Source organism: Gallus gallus, chromosome 33 (genome assembly GCF_016699485.2).
Source record: "Gallus gallus isolate bGalGal1 chromosome 33, bGalGal1.mat.broiler.GRCg7b, whole genome shotgun sequence".
NCBI lineage: Eukaryota > Metazoa > Chordata > Aves > Galliformes > Phasianidae > Gallus > Gallus gallus.
In genome coordinates this window covers 3,219,394-3,232,870 of record NC_052564.1, presented here as the reverse complement: position 1 = coordinate 3,232,870, position 13,477 = coordinate 3,219,394, and the positions used below count along the sequence as shown (strand labels likewise).

Genomic DNA, 13,477 nt, shown 5'->3' with positions numbered 1-13,477 from the left:
GTGGTGTCATTTCTATACTCAGTGGTGTCTCCAGCAGCTAACCCCCTCATCTACAGCATGAGGAACCCGGACCTCAAAGACGCATTGGGGAAATTGATGTCATGGACACTTTTCATTAATAACAAACTTCTCATCTCTCTACAAATGACTCACAGACTGTCCCAGTGCAGGCCTGTATTGCTCATCTATGTTTATAATATTTATTTTTATTCTTATTTTCTAATTTGTTTGCTGTTGTTTTATGTTTATTAATGGTTCTTACGCTGTTACAGTAATATTTTGATTCATTGCATGTCTGCTGAGGCATCAACCTGCTCTCTTCATCATGGAGCCCATATTTGATGTGGATCAGAGCTGACTCTTGTATCCTCTGTGTAGTGTCTCTGTATCTGCAGGGAAATGAGGTGTCTGCAGTCTTCACTGTGGCAGTGGGGATGTACCGCTGCATGGAAGGAAGGGATTCCTGTCATTCTTGCTGCATCTGAATGTTCCAAGTGCTTTTGGAAATGCTCTCTTATCATTCCATTTGCTTTGCACACCCACAGAATCCCAGAGAGGAGTTTAGCTGCACTCGGCGTCATCCATCTGGGTCTGCTGCCCACTCTGACCAGCACGGCCAGCACAGAGCCACCCAGGAATGGCCATGGAGGTCAGAGGAGGGATGGATAGTGGTGGGAGCTGTCCTGGGCATGACATTTCCCTGCAGATGCTCGTATGACCAGGAGCCCTATGACCTTGTGGCTGTTCCTCAGACCCCATTGCAACTTTGGCAGTTCCCCAAACACCACCCTTGGACAAGACTGTGTGGGTGCTGGGGACAGCTGGAGCACCAGGGTCTGGTTGTCATCATACATAGGATGAGCCCTCTTCTGGGTGCTCTGCAGGGCTGCAGCCCTTGTGGGCCTGCAGAAGAAGGGTGCAGTCAGTGGAGATCCTTGGGCCCTGGAGACCACCCCATGCCCGTGAGGGAGTAGCAGGGTCCAACAAAACTTCTTGTTACATGAACAGAAAGGAGACACTGCTCAAGGAAGCTACCACCAGCCCCAGACCTCATACCAGTGGTTCCCAGCAACACTTTTCACTGTAATCTGCTGAGGGCTGATGGCTGAAATGGGACCACTCCACGTTCCTACTGGGCTCAGTACCTGCACTGGGGAATGGGCAGCCTGGCCTGGTCCCTATCTAGGTCCAGAGCCCAACAGAGCCCGGAGCAGGGCTGGCTGTGAGCTGTGTGGAACACACTGGGGCTGGGCAGGGTCCAGCTGGTGGGGGTAGAATGGCAGTGTGAGCTGTCAGGGCTGTGCTGGGGGCATGCTGCCCCACAAGGTGCCTGCACATAGCTGCCAGGGGCTGCCTGTGGGTCAATGGGGATGGGCTGTCCTGCAGGGAGGAATGCACACGGAGCCTCATGCTGTAGGTTGGGACCCCAAAAGTGCCCTGGAAGTAAAAAAAAAAAACCACCCAGAATCCTAGAATAAGCTGTGAGTAAACCCTGAGTAAAGTCCTAGTAAACTTGTTGTAAAATGTGTGTAAACCTGGAGTAAAATGTGAGTACGTCTGCAGTAGAGTGTGAGTAAACTCTAAATGAGGTCTGAGTAAACCCAAAGTAAAGTGTGAGTAATCCCGGAGGAAATTGTGAGAGAACCTAGAGTCAAGTGTGAGTAAAACATAGAGAAAAGACAGAGTAAAGTTTGAGTGAACCCTGAATAAGATCAGTACACCCAAAGTAAGGTGTTAGTAAACCCAGAGTTAAGTGTGAATAAACTCGGAGAAATGTTGGAGGTAAACTGTAGTAAAGTGTGAGTAAACCCGGAGTAAAGTGTGAATAAAACCCATAGTAAAGTGTGAGTACACCCAGAGTAGAGTAAGATTAAACCTTGTGTCAAGTGTGTCTGTAAACCCAATGCAAAGTGTGACTAAAACACGACACAGGGATCTCGTGCCAGGAAGATTTCCTTATTGCTGTGACGATTATGATCATGATGCTGTCTCTATCTACTTTCTAAAGCAAGCCTTTTATATTCTAACACACATATTCAGTACATTTCCACTAACAATCCATTGGCTAGAAAGCAATCAAATTCCATAACAAGTCTTCCTAATCAGCAGAGAGCTTATCTTATGGCTTGGTACAGAACACCCCTGTTTATTCAGAGCTTCTGTCTCCTTTCCAGAGCCTCATTATCAGAGAGTCAGCATTCAGCAAGGCTGAGCTGACCTCTCCATCTCCAGCATAAGAGTAAACCCAAAGTGAAGTGTGTGTAAACCTGGTGTGAAGTGTGAGCAAAACCAGGAGCAAAGTGTGAGTAAACCTTGAGTAAAGTGTGAGTAAAACCTGGACTAAATTGCAAATAAAACCATGAGAAAGGTGTGGGCACACACAGAAAAACTTGTGAGTAAAACTGGAAACAAGTGTGAGTGAACCCAGAGTAAATTAGGTGTGAACCTGGAGTCAAGTGTCAGTAAAAGCTGGAGTAAGGTGTGGGAACACATGGAGTACAATTGAGGGGACCCAGAGAAAACTAAGAAACAACTGGTGTAAAGTGTGAGGCAACCCAAAACACTGTGTGATTAAACCCAGAGTAAAGTGCAAGTAAACTTGAAGTAAGGTGTGAGTAAACCTGGAGTATAGCATGAGTAAATCCGAAGTAAAATATGAGTACACCTGGAGTCGGGTATAAGTAAACCCTGTGTAAAAAGTGAGGTAAAGGCAGTGTAAAGTATGAGTGAAAGTATGAGCTCCTGAAATCCTTTTTGAAAGCTCGCAGGCTTCCCTGAGCCATTTCATCACTGCCTACCTGAACTATCAGTAATGGTTAATAATCAGAGGGGCAAACCAGACCCAGGACTTTTCTGGTGATGTCCCTGATGTGGGCCCCAGGGAGGCAGCACACCTCCTTACAGGTTGGGTCAGGCCTGCAAATGGAGCCCTCCATTCCCCAAAGAAGGGAATCCCTCACCACAATTTCCCTCCTGCCTTCCCTGACAGAGGCAGTTTCAAGGCATGGGGGTGAATGCCTCAGCCTAGGCTCCTTCCTAGGCAGATTCTCCCTGGCCTCCCCACTCATGTCCCCTTCAATTTCCAGCATCTCAAACCTGTTGCTTAGTGGGACCTGGGGGAGTGTGGTTGGCAGGCAGGGGGTACGTCCATGACGCCAAGCTGGGACACTCTTCCAACTCTCCTTCTCTGTCAGCTCTGTCTGACTGTGACAGGGAAGGGGGTCCAGCACTTCTGTGGGGGCATCTCTCTTCGGAAATGGCTTTATTTCACCCCACGAGTTGTACTGACCAATTCTCTTCCCCATCCCACTGGGAAGGGGGCAGTGCACAAAGCACTGTGTGGTGCTGAGCCACCGGCCGGGTTAAACCATCGCAGCCATTTTGGTGCCCCATGTGGGGCTCTTAGTGCTGAGATAACAGCAACTCTGTCCACAGCAGGGCTTTGTGGTAGTCAGGCAATTGCTGGCCATGATGCTGATTGTTTCCCTAGTTATGGAGCTCACTGAGTCCTCTCACAAAACTGCACTGCACATCTCCTTGCTTGCTGCTTGTTTTCCCCGCTGCACTGTTTGTCAACTCTGGGGACTGGATTAGGGGGTTTATTTTGCTGTGCTGTTTGGCCATGGCTTATATCACGATAAAACTGGCAGCTGACTAACGAAAGTTCTGTGTGCATTCAGCTCTGCAGCCATCTTTGGGCTTCAGAAGTAATACTGTTGATATGATCAGTAATTACACCCTTGGCTTTGTCTCCTCAGGGAGACAGGCTTTGGAGGAGATAAGGGAGGACACTTTCCAGCAGTCCCTCATCCTCCCTTTCACTTCTCCTTCTTTCCCTAGAGCTCGAGAGCTAGTTACAACAGCTCCTGAGAACTTTGTCTATCCGTGGGATGTTCAAACCAACGTGCTCCCATTGCTACATGCCACTTATGTGTTTCAGGTCACGTTTCAGGTTAAACAACTATTCAAGAATATGATTGAGAGATCTGCCCCAGTGCGGGATAGCTCTGCATGGCCGGGTGTGGGATGGTCTGGGCAGGTGCCTGGAGCGGTGGGCACCACCAGGGGTTTGGAACCACATTTCCAAGCAACTGTAGGATCCTGAGAAAGTGGTAGAATCTTTGGGGAAGGTGTGCTGTGGCCCTGCTAATCCTAAAGAGGCACAAATCACTGCAGTGTGCCAGGGCCTGGCCCACACCTCCTGAGCTGTGTTCAGCACTCTTCAGGATCCTCAAGGGGAAGAGAGCCGGATCTGCTGGCAGTGCTGCAGCCTCTCCAACTCCTGGGAAAGACCCTGCAGCAGCTCCAATTCCTGCTATAGGTCCTGGAGTTGCAAATATATTCATTGTGCTGCTGTCCGTGGCTGTACCTCCCCCAGATAGCAGGAAAAGAGAAGAGCAAATGAAAAGTATTATTTGCAATCTTTCTCAGTAACCTATTCAGGGAATCTGGTTCCATATTTACATGAGCTATCTCTGTGAGGAAAGAGGAAGTAGATGGTAAATAAGAACAGGGATAAATTGCAATGTTTATTTATAGATTACTGTATCACACTTACACAAGCAAAAAATCAAACTCACTGGCACACAAACTCAGTACTCTCACTGGCAAACATGTGCGGAATATGTGCACTTTATTATATCTGGAATAGTGTATATGGCAGCAATTTACTGAGGGCATGCTTGATCTCCTTGTTCCTCATACTGTAGATAATAGGGTTCAGTGTTGGAGGAATCACAGAGTAAAGAAGTGCCACTGTCAGATCCAGGGATGGGGAGGAAATGGAGAAGGGCTTCAGGTATGCAAACATGACAGTGCTGAGAAACAGGGAGAGCACGACCAGGTGAGGGAGGCATGTGGAGAAGGCTTTGTGCCGTCCCTGCTGAGAGGGTATCCTCAGCACGGCCCTGAAGATCTGCACATAGGAGAAAAGAATGAAAGCAAAACACCCAAAGAATATAAGGGCACTAAGCATAATAAGTCCAAATTCGCTGAGATAAGATTTTGAGCAGGTGAGCTTGAGGATCTGGGGGATTTCACAGAAGAACTGGTTCACAACATTGCCTTGGCAGAGAGGCAGTGAAAATGTACTGGCAGTGTGCAGCAGGGCATAGAGAAGCCCAGTGCCCCAGGCAGCTGCTGCCATGCTGGCACAAGCTCTGCTGCCCAGCAGGGTCCCGTAGTGCAGGGGCTTGCAGATGGCAACGTAGCGGTCATAGGACATGATGGTGAGAAGGGAATACTCTGCACCAAAGAGGAATAGTAAAAAGAAGACCTGTGCAGCACATCCTGCATAGGAGATGTGCCTGGTGTGCCAGAGGGCATTGGCCATGGCTTTGGGGAGAGTGGTGGAGATGCAGCCCAGGTCGAGGAGGGCGAGGTTGAGGAGGAAGAAGTACATGGGGGTGTGCAGGCGGTGGTCGCAGGCTACGGCTGTGCTGATGAGGCCGTTGCCCAGGAGGGCAGCCAGGTAGATGCCCAGCAAGAGCCAGAAGTGCAGGAGCTGCAGCTGTCGCGTGTCTGCCAACGCCAGGAGGAGGAACTTGCTGATGGAGCTGCTGTTGGGCATCGGCGGTTCCTGGGCATGGAGTCCTGTTCAGAGTGCAGAAGATAATGACAAGTCAAGAGCATTCTCAGAGAAACGCCTCCCGTCATGCTGTAAATTTTTTTCCTTCACTTTGGAAAATGTTCATTTAACTCCATAACTTCAGTTTTTTTTCATGAGCTTCCCCTTCCCTTAAGAGTTGAAGCTTAAAGAGTGCATAAGATAATTATGAGTCAAGACCCTCCTCAGAAACAGTCCTCCCGGCATGCTACAAAATTTTTCTTTATCTTTGGAATATGTTCCCTTAACTCCATAGTTTGTGTTCAATTCCATGAGCTTCAACATCCCTTAAGAAGGAGATGATTAAGGAGCTCTTACTTTCCTTTCATTTCATAACCATATCCCAGCTGCTTGAATATTTTTCTCTTTGGATCTGTTTCTATTTCTCATATCTTTACTGCCAACTGCTTTTTGAGCCCCCAAGCCCAGCCTCTGTGCACTAAAATTAGTCTTAGAGAACTCTGCCTGTTTGCAGGATAAGTGCACTATACATGACTGCAGAAAACAACCTTAACTTCAACGGATTATATCCGGTAAGCAAAGAGGGGATGAAAGCTCATTCTCTGTGACCATTTACAAAAAGAGTGAATGAGGAAAGAATAATGTGGGAGTCTCAGAGATGTGTTCAAAGTTGACCACCCCTTTTAGATTTCTGCCTCCAATCATTTTCCCTTCCCTAAGGATATAACAGAAAAATCCCTACCTTGTCTCTCCTCTTGCAATGTGCTCTTGGAAACACTCTGTGGTGCAGTGTAGCTGTGAGCCCCCTGCCCCAGGCAGCAGCTGTGGCAGCAGAAGGCCCCTGCCCTGCCCTGCCGGGGGGCTCCTTCCCCCCACACGTCTCCCCGCAGCGCCCTGGGCAGCTCCCCGGGCAGGCTGAGTGCTGAGCCTGGCAGGCGGCAGAGTCCCTGCCCCGGCACACAGCCCCTGGGGCACAGCAGGGACCCTGCTCTGCTCCACAGCCCTGGGCACCCGGCTGCACCCAAACGGCACAGCCTGCAGCCGTCCTGGGACACGCAGCCCTCAGGGCTGTGTTCTGACAATGAAGCACCGAAGCCCTCATCTGGAGCAGAAGTCTTTTTCCAGAGTAAGGAAACATGAAGTACCTTCAGCGAGATCTGCTAGGGATATCCCTGATTCAGTGATCCCTCCTGGAAAAACAGCTTCATTGCCTACTGCAAGAGACTTACCCTGTCAAGCGCGGTGAGCAATGCTCCTCCAGTGAGCTCACATCCTACTCACACTGTACACATCCTGTAATCTCTTTCTCTTTTCTCTTCTATCTTCATGTCACCTGCAGATCATGCCTCTAGCCCTGCTGTGCTGTACAGAAGTGCTCCTCCTGTGCACAGCTGTCTCTCCACAGCGCTGCCCTCTTGTATGAGCTCCCTGTGTCCCAGGAGCCCGGCCCAGCTCAGCTTCAGAGGAGGTGATTTCCTTCTCCCCATCTCTCTGGAGATGTCCATGGGTCTCCATGGCTGACTGCTTCTGAAAGGCAGCAGGGTCATCACTGAATCATAGATTCACAAAATCATGGAAAGGATTAGGTTGGAGGGGACTTTAAAGATCACCTTCTTGCTAATCCCCTGCCATGGGCAGTGTTGCCAACAATCACATCAAGTGGCCCAGCATTCCATCCAACCTGGCCTTGGATGCCTGCACAGATGGAGCATCCACAACCTCTCTGAGCAACCTGTTTGAGAGGCTCTCCACCCTCAGAGTAAAAAGATTTTCCTAACTTCTAACCCAAATCTCCCATCTGTTTGTTTAATGCCCTTCCCCCTTGTCCTGTCAATATCAGACCATGTAAAATGTCAGTCCCCCTCTGTCATATTCTGGAAGGCTGCAAGGGGGTCTCCCCAGAGTCTTCTCTTATAGAAGCTTCAGAAATCCAGCTCCGTCAGACTTTCTCCATAGGAGAGGTGCTCCAGCCCTTTGCTCATCTTTGTAGCCCTCATCTGGACCTGCTCACACAGTTCCACATCCCTCCTGTATTGGGGTCCCAGGCTCAGACACAGTCCTCCAGGTGGGGCCTCATGAGGGCAGGGCAGAGGGTGGACAGTCTCCTCCCTATCCCTGCTGCCACCCCTCTGTTGATGCAGCCCAGGATACAGGTGGCTTTCTGGGCTTCAAGCGCACACTGCTTCCTCATGTCCAGCTTTTCATCCATCATTGCAGAACACACTTTGAATTCACTTCAATTAGTCACCAACTGTCCATTGGATGGAGGCTGATTCCAGAAGCAAGGTTGGTCCTATCAGAGCATGTTTGCTTAGTAGAGGTGTAAACGCATCATCTGGAAACCTCTGCCCATGGCCCTTAAAAAAAGGAAACCCTGGGCTTAAAATGGGATTTAGCTCCACATGGACCCATGGGAGGTGGGAGTCCTCTTTGTTTGGTTCCAATGTGTGCAATAAATTGTCTACACATGAATCCCTCTTATGAGTCCTTGGTCTTTATTCAGTGGGTGTGGAACAATTGCTCACCCAGAGGCACTCACTGGTGACCAAAGTGCCTGGGGAGGTCCACACAGGACCATGGGAGCCCGGAGTCCTCTTAGTTGAGTTCAGTTGCATAGAGTGAGGTTCCTGTGTGTGAGCTCTCATCTGAATCCCTGCTCTTTGTTCAGCATTGACTCAGTTGCTCACACACATGCTCAGTGAAGATGAGGGTGCCTGGGGTGGTCCTTCCAGTGTGTGAGTGCCTGCTAGATGCGGTGGAAGATCTCTGAGATAGACACTTTCTTCCTGAGCATCAGCTGGAGGCCAGAATGGAGTTATTCTTGACCATCCTAAATGTCATCAGATCTCTGAGTAACGGGCACCTGAGAGTGTCCCCATGGAGCATGCAGAGTTATTCTGCTGACCAGATGGATGAGCTCACCAGAAGAAGAGTCAGATATTTCCCTATTCCCCATCTATTGCATATTCCAGAGCTTAAGGCATTACAAAGCTGTGACACACCTACATTCTCTCACTGATGACACCTTCCTTTGTTCTGGGCTCTCCTTTGCATGGCAGTTCCCTGAGGTCTCCAGCACACCTCAGCCAGATGGCAAATGCAGCTCAGGACCTTCAGGAAAGCCATGCCATGGTAGTGTCAGTGCTTGCTGGACAACTGTGAGCCCCACAATGGGCCTAATATCTGTGTGCCACCTTCTGAATACCAGTACCGTGCTGTAGATGCACGGCCCAACCAAGCTAAATCAAATAATGTTTCTGGAATGGGACTCTTTCTGAAGTGTCTTTACACTAAGGAGAAGACCACAAACATTAACTCAGCGAGCTCAAAATCTCTGTGCATTTGCAGGCCCAGAGTCTTATTTGGCTCACAGAGACATGGTGGCATGGTTCCCACCTCTGAGCTGTAGCAAAGGGGGGTGCAGACTCTTTCTGCTGGATGGTCAAGGAAGTCGAGGATAGGCTGCTGCCCTCTGTGAGAGTGCACTGAGCTCTGCCTGGGGGTGGCAGAGGAACCAACTGAGAACTGATGGAAATGGCTTAAAGAGGAGACTGGCAGCATCTGTTCCCTGCTTCCTAAACAGGAAGAGCAAGAGGAAGGGGACAGGGGTGTGTCTGAGTTACAGCTGGGATGGAACTGTTTTCTTCACTGTCTCGTGTGATGCAATGTTTTGGTTCTAGGAGAAAAACAACATTGTTAACACTCCGATGTTTATATCTGCTGCTAAGCACTGTTGTACAGAGCCAGGACCATTGTTAGTGGAGGGCCCAAGGAGCTGGGAGAAGACAGAATGAGGACAGCTGACTGAAAGTGGCCAAAGGGACATTCTGTACCATCTGACAGCAAGCAGAAGGAGTACTGAAAGTGGTGGGAGTTCGTCTCTCTCTATTTTGCTGCCCAGGGGCCAGCTGGGCATTGGTTAGAGGGTGGTGAGCAAGTGCTTGTGCATCACTTGTTATGTACTGTCACATATACATGTATATATAGTCATAAATATTACCCTTTTCCTTTGATCTCTATCAGGAAATAGGTTTATTTCAACCCACGAACTGTACTTTGTTTTTTTTCCCATTTCTCGTCCCCAACGCACTGGGAAGGGGGCAGTGCACAAAGCACTGTGTGGTGCTGAGCCACCAGTCGGGTTAAAGATCCACAGTCATTTGGGTGCCCAATATGGGGCTCCTAGTGTGGAAATAACAGCAGATCTGTCCAGAGCAAGTTAACACAGGGCCTTGTGGTAGTTGAATAATTGCTGGCCATGATACTGATTGTTTCCCTAGTTATGGAGCTCACTGAGTCCTCTCACAAAACTGCATTGCACATCTCCTTGCTTGCTGCTTGTTTTCCCCTGCTGCACTGTTTGTCAACTCTGGGGACTGGATTAGGGGTTGTATTTTGCTGTGCTGTTTGGCCATGGCTTATATCAAGATAAAACTGGCAGCTGACTAACGAAAGTTCTGTGTGTGTTGCAGTCTGCAGCCATCTTTGGGTTTTGGAAGTCATATTGCTGATATGATTACTAATTACACCCTTGGCTTTGTCTCCTCGGAGAGCCCGGCTATGGAGGAGATAAGGGAGGACACTTTCCAGCAGTCCCTCAGCCTCCCTTTCACTTCTCCTTCTTTCCCTAGAGCTTGAGAGCTAGTTACAGCAGCTCCTGAGAACTCTGACTATCCGTGGGATGTTCAAACCAGCGTGCTCCCATTGCTACGTGTTGGTAATGTGTTTCAGGTTATGCTTCAGGTTAAACAACCATTCAAGAAAATCACTGAGAGATCTGCCCCAAGGCCGGAAAGCTCTGTATGGCAGGGGGTGTGGGACGGTCTGGGCAGGAACCTAGAGCAGTGGGCACCCCCAGGAATTTGGAACTTCATCTCCGAGCAACTGCAGGATCCTGAGAAGATGGTAGAATACTTGGGGAAGGTGTGCCGTGGCCGTGCTAATTTCTGCTAAAGAGGCACAAAACACAGCAGCGCACCCGGAGTTCTGCTGTAGAGATAACAGGGCTGTGGTGAGACACACAAGACCTTCAGGTCTGCACAAATGCAAGGACTTGAGAGCAGTGGGGCAGTGTAGAGTGAGCAGGAATGAAAAGAGCGTGTTGTGCTGCTGTCTGTGGCTGTACCTCCCCCAGATTCAGGCAAGGCAGGAAGAGAGACGAGCAAAGGAAAAGTAGTTTTTGCAAGCTTTTTTACTGTCTTTTAACCTACTCAGGGAACCTGGTTCCATATTTGCATGAGCTCTAGGCTGTGAGAAAATAGAAAGTAGATGTGAAAAAGAAGTGGAAAAAAAGCAACATTTTTTTACAGATTACTGTATCACAATTGCACAAACAAAAAAATCAAACATACATAAAATATGAAGAAGCATCAGTGGGAATCATGTGAGGAAGATGGGCACTTTATTGAAGCTGGAATAGTGCACATACTGCAACAGTTTGCTGAGGGCATGCTTGATCTCCTTGTTCCTCATGCTGTAGATAATGGGATTCAGTGTTGGAGGAACCACAGAGTATAGAAGTGCCACTGCCAGATCTAGGAATGGGGAGGATTGGGAGAGGGGTTTCACGTAGGCAAAAAAGCCTGTGCTGACTAACAGGGAGAGCACGGCCAGGTGAGGGAGGCACGTGGAGAAGGCTTTGTGCCGTCTCTGCTCAGAAGGCATCCCCAGCACAGCCCTGAAGATCTGCACATAGGACACAACAATGAAGACAAAACACCCAAATGATAAACAGACAATGAAAAGGAGTAACCCAACTTCCCTGAGGTAGGATTTTGAGCAGGAGAGCTTGAGGATGTGGGGGATTTCACAGAATAACTGATCCACAGCATTGCCCTGGCACAGAGGCAGGGAAAATGTATTGGCAGTTTGCAACACAGCATTGAGAAGCCCAGTGCCCCAGGCAGCTGCTGCCATGGTGGCACAAGCTCTGCTGCCCAGCAGGGTCCTGTAGTGCAGGGGCTTGCAGATGGCAACGTAGCGGTCATAGGACATGATGGTGAGAAGGGAATATTCTGCTGAGATGAAGAAGACAAAGAAAAAGAGCTGTGCAGCACATCCTGCATAGGAGATGTGCCTGGTGTGCCAGAGGGCATTGGCCATGGCTTTGGGGAGAGTGGTGGAGATGCAGCCCAGGTCGAGGAGGGCGAGGTTGAGGAGGAAGAAGTACATGGGGGTGTGCAGGCGGTGGTCGCAGGCTACGGCTGTGCTGATGAGGCCGTTGCCCAGGAGGGCAGCCAGGTAGATGCCCAGCAAGAGCCAGAAGTGCAGGAGCTGCAGCTGCCGCGTGTCTGCCAACGCCAGGAGGAGGAACTCGCTGATGGAGCTGCTGTTGGGCATCTGCAGTTCCTGGGCATGGACTCCTGTTCAGAATGAAGAAGATAATGACAATTTTACATCATTTTCAGAGACAGTCCTCCTGCTACACTCAGAAAGTCGATTTAACTCCATAACATGAGTTCATTTTCATGAGCTTCAGCGTCATGTAAGAAGTAAAAGCTTAAAGAGCTTTTCTTTCCTAATCATTACTTTCCTAATCATTTCCTAATCATTTCCTAATCATATCCCAGCCTCTTGGATATTTTCCTCCAAGGAGCTGTTTCTACATATCTTATCTTTACCCCAACTTCTCTAAGAGCCCCTAACCTGAACTTCTATGCACTAAAATTTCTGTTAGAGAAAATGCCTATTAAGAGGCGAAGTGCATAATTCATGTTTGCAGGGAATTACGACAATTTCAGCTGGTGCTGTCCTTTGGGAGAGGAGAGGCTGAAAGCACTTTAGGAGGTTGTTCGTATAACAGCACACTGAGAAAGGTACAATTGAGAATTCTCTATTGATTAAAGTAAGATTCAGGAGTCTCAGAGATGTGTTCAAAGTTGACAGGTCCTCTTAGATTTCAGCCTCCCATCCTTTTCCCTTCCCTAAGGATATAAAAGAAAAATCCCTCCCGTGTTCCTCCTCTTGCAAAGTGCTCTTGGAAACATTTTCGTTTGCAGCATATCTGTGATCCCCCTGCCCTGCCGGGGGGCTCCTTCCCCCCACACATCTCCCCGCAGCGCCCTGGGCAGCTCCCCGGGCAGGCTGAGTGCTGAGCCTGGCAGGCGGCACAGTCCCTGCCCCGGCACACAGCCCCTGGGGCACAGCAGGGACCCTGCTCTGCACCACAGCCCTGGGAACCCGGCTGCACCCCTGGCTGCACAGCCTGCAGCCGTCCTGGGGCACGCAGCTGTCAGGGCTGTGCTCTGTCACTGCAGCACAGAAGCCCTCAGCTGGAGCAGTTCCTTCTCCATGATTAGCAAAAATGGTATGTCTTCTGGCCGATCTCCTATGGGTTGTCTCAAATTTTGTGATTGCCCATTAAAAGCAGCTGCATTGTCTGCAGCAAGACTTACCTTGCCAAGAGCTGTGAGCAGTCCTCCTGCAGTGAGCTCATAGGCTGTTCACACCCCATACATCCTGTAATCTCTCTGTCCTTTCTCTTCTATCTTCATGTCATCTGCAGAACATTCCCCCAGCCCTGCTGTTCTGTGCAGAAGAGCTGCTCCTGGGCACAGCTGTCTCTCTGCAGCACTGCCCACTTGTAGGTGTTCCCTGTATCCCAGGAGCCCAGCCCAGATCAGCAGCAGAGTATGTCATTTTCATCCTCTCGTCTCATCTCCCCTGAGATGTCCCTGGGTCTCCATGGCCGACAGCTCCTGAAAGACAACAGCATCATGTCTATGCTTTGATATCTGCTGAATTAACCACCAAATATCCAGCGGACAGTCAGCAATTCCAGACATATGGTTAGTCTTACCAGAGAGTGTTTGCTGTCACAAAAAAGGCACATGGAGAAGGACAGGGAGGGGTGGACTTCCCCTGTGCATGGCAGTAGCCCATGCAGCTGCAAATGCAGCACAGGGCCATCAG

The 13,477-nt window shown here is 49.4% G+C and overlaps 1 protein-coding gene across 1 annotated transcript; it reads right to left on the bottom strand.

Moving 5' to 3' along the window:
• Window positions 1–4,636: 4,636 nt before the first annotated feature.
• LOC121108034 (olfactory receptor 14J1-like) lies at window positions 4,637–11,905 on the bottom strand. Its single transcript, XM_040654692.1, has 2 exons — window positions 11,510–11,905; window positions 4,637–5,173 (listed from the first exon to the last, which is right to left on the bottom strand). The coding sequence occupies exons 1-2, from the start codon at window positions 11,903–11,905 to the stop codon at window positions 4,637–4,639; spliced, it is 933 nt and encodes a 310-aa protein (XP_040510626.1).
• Between the last annotated feature and the right edge of the window lie 1,572 nt (window positions 11,906–13,477).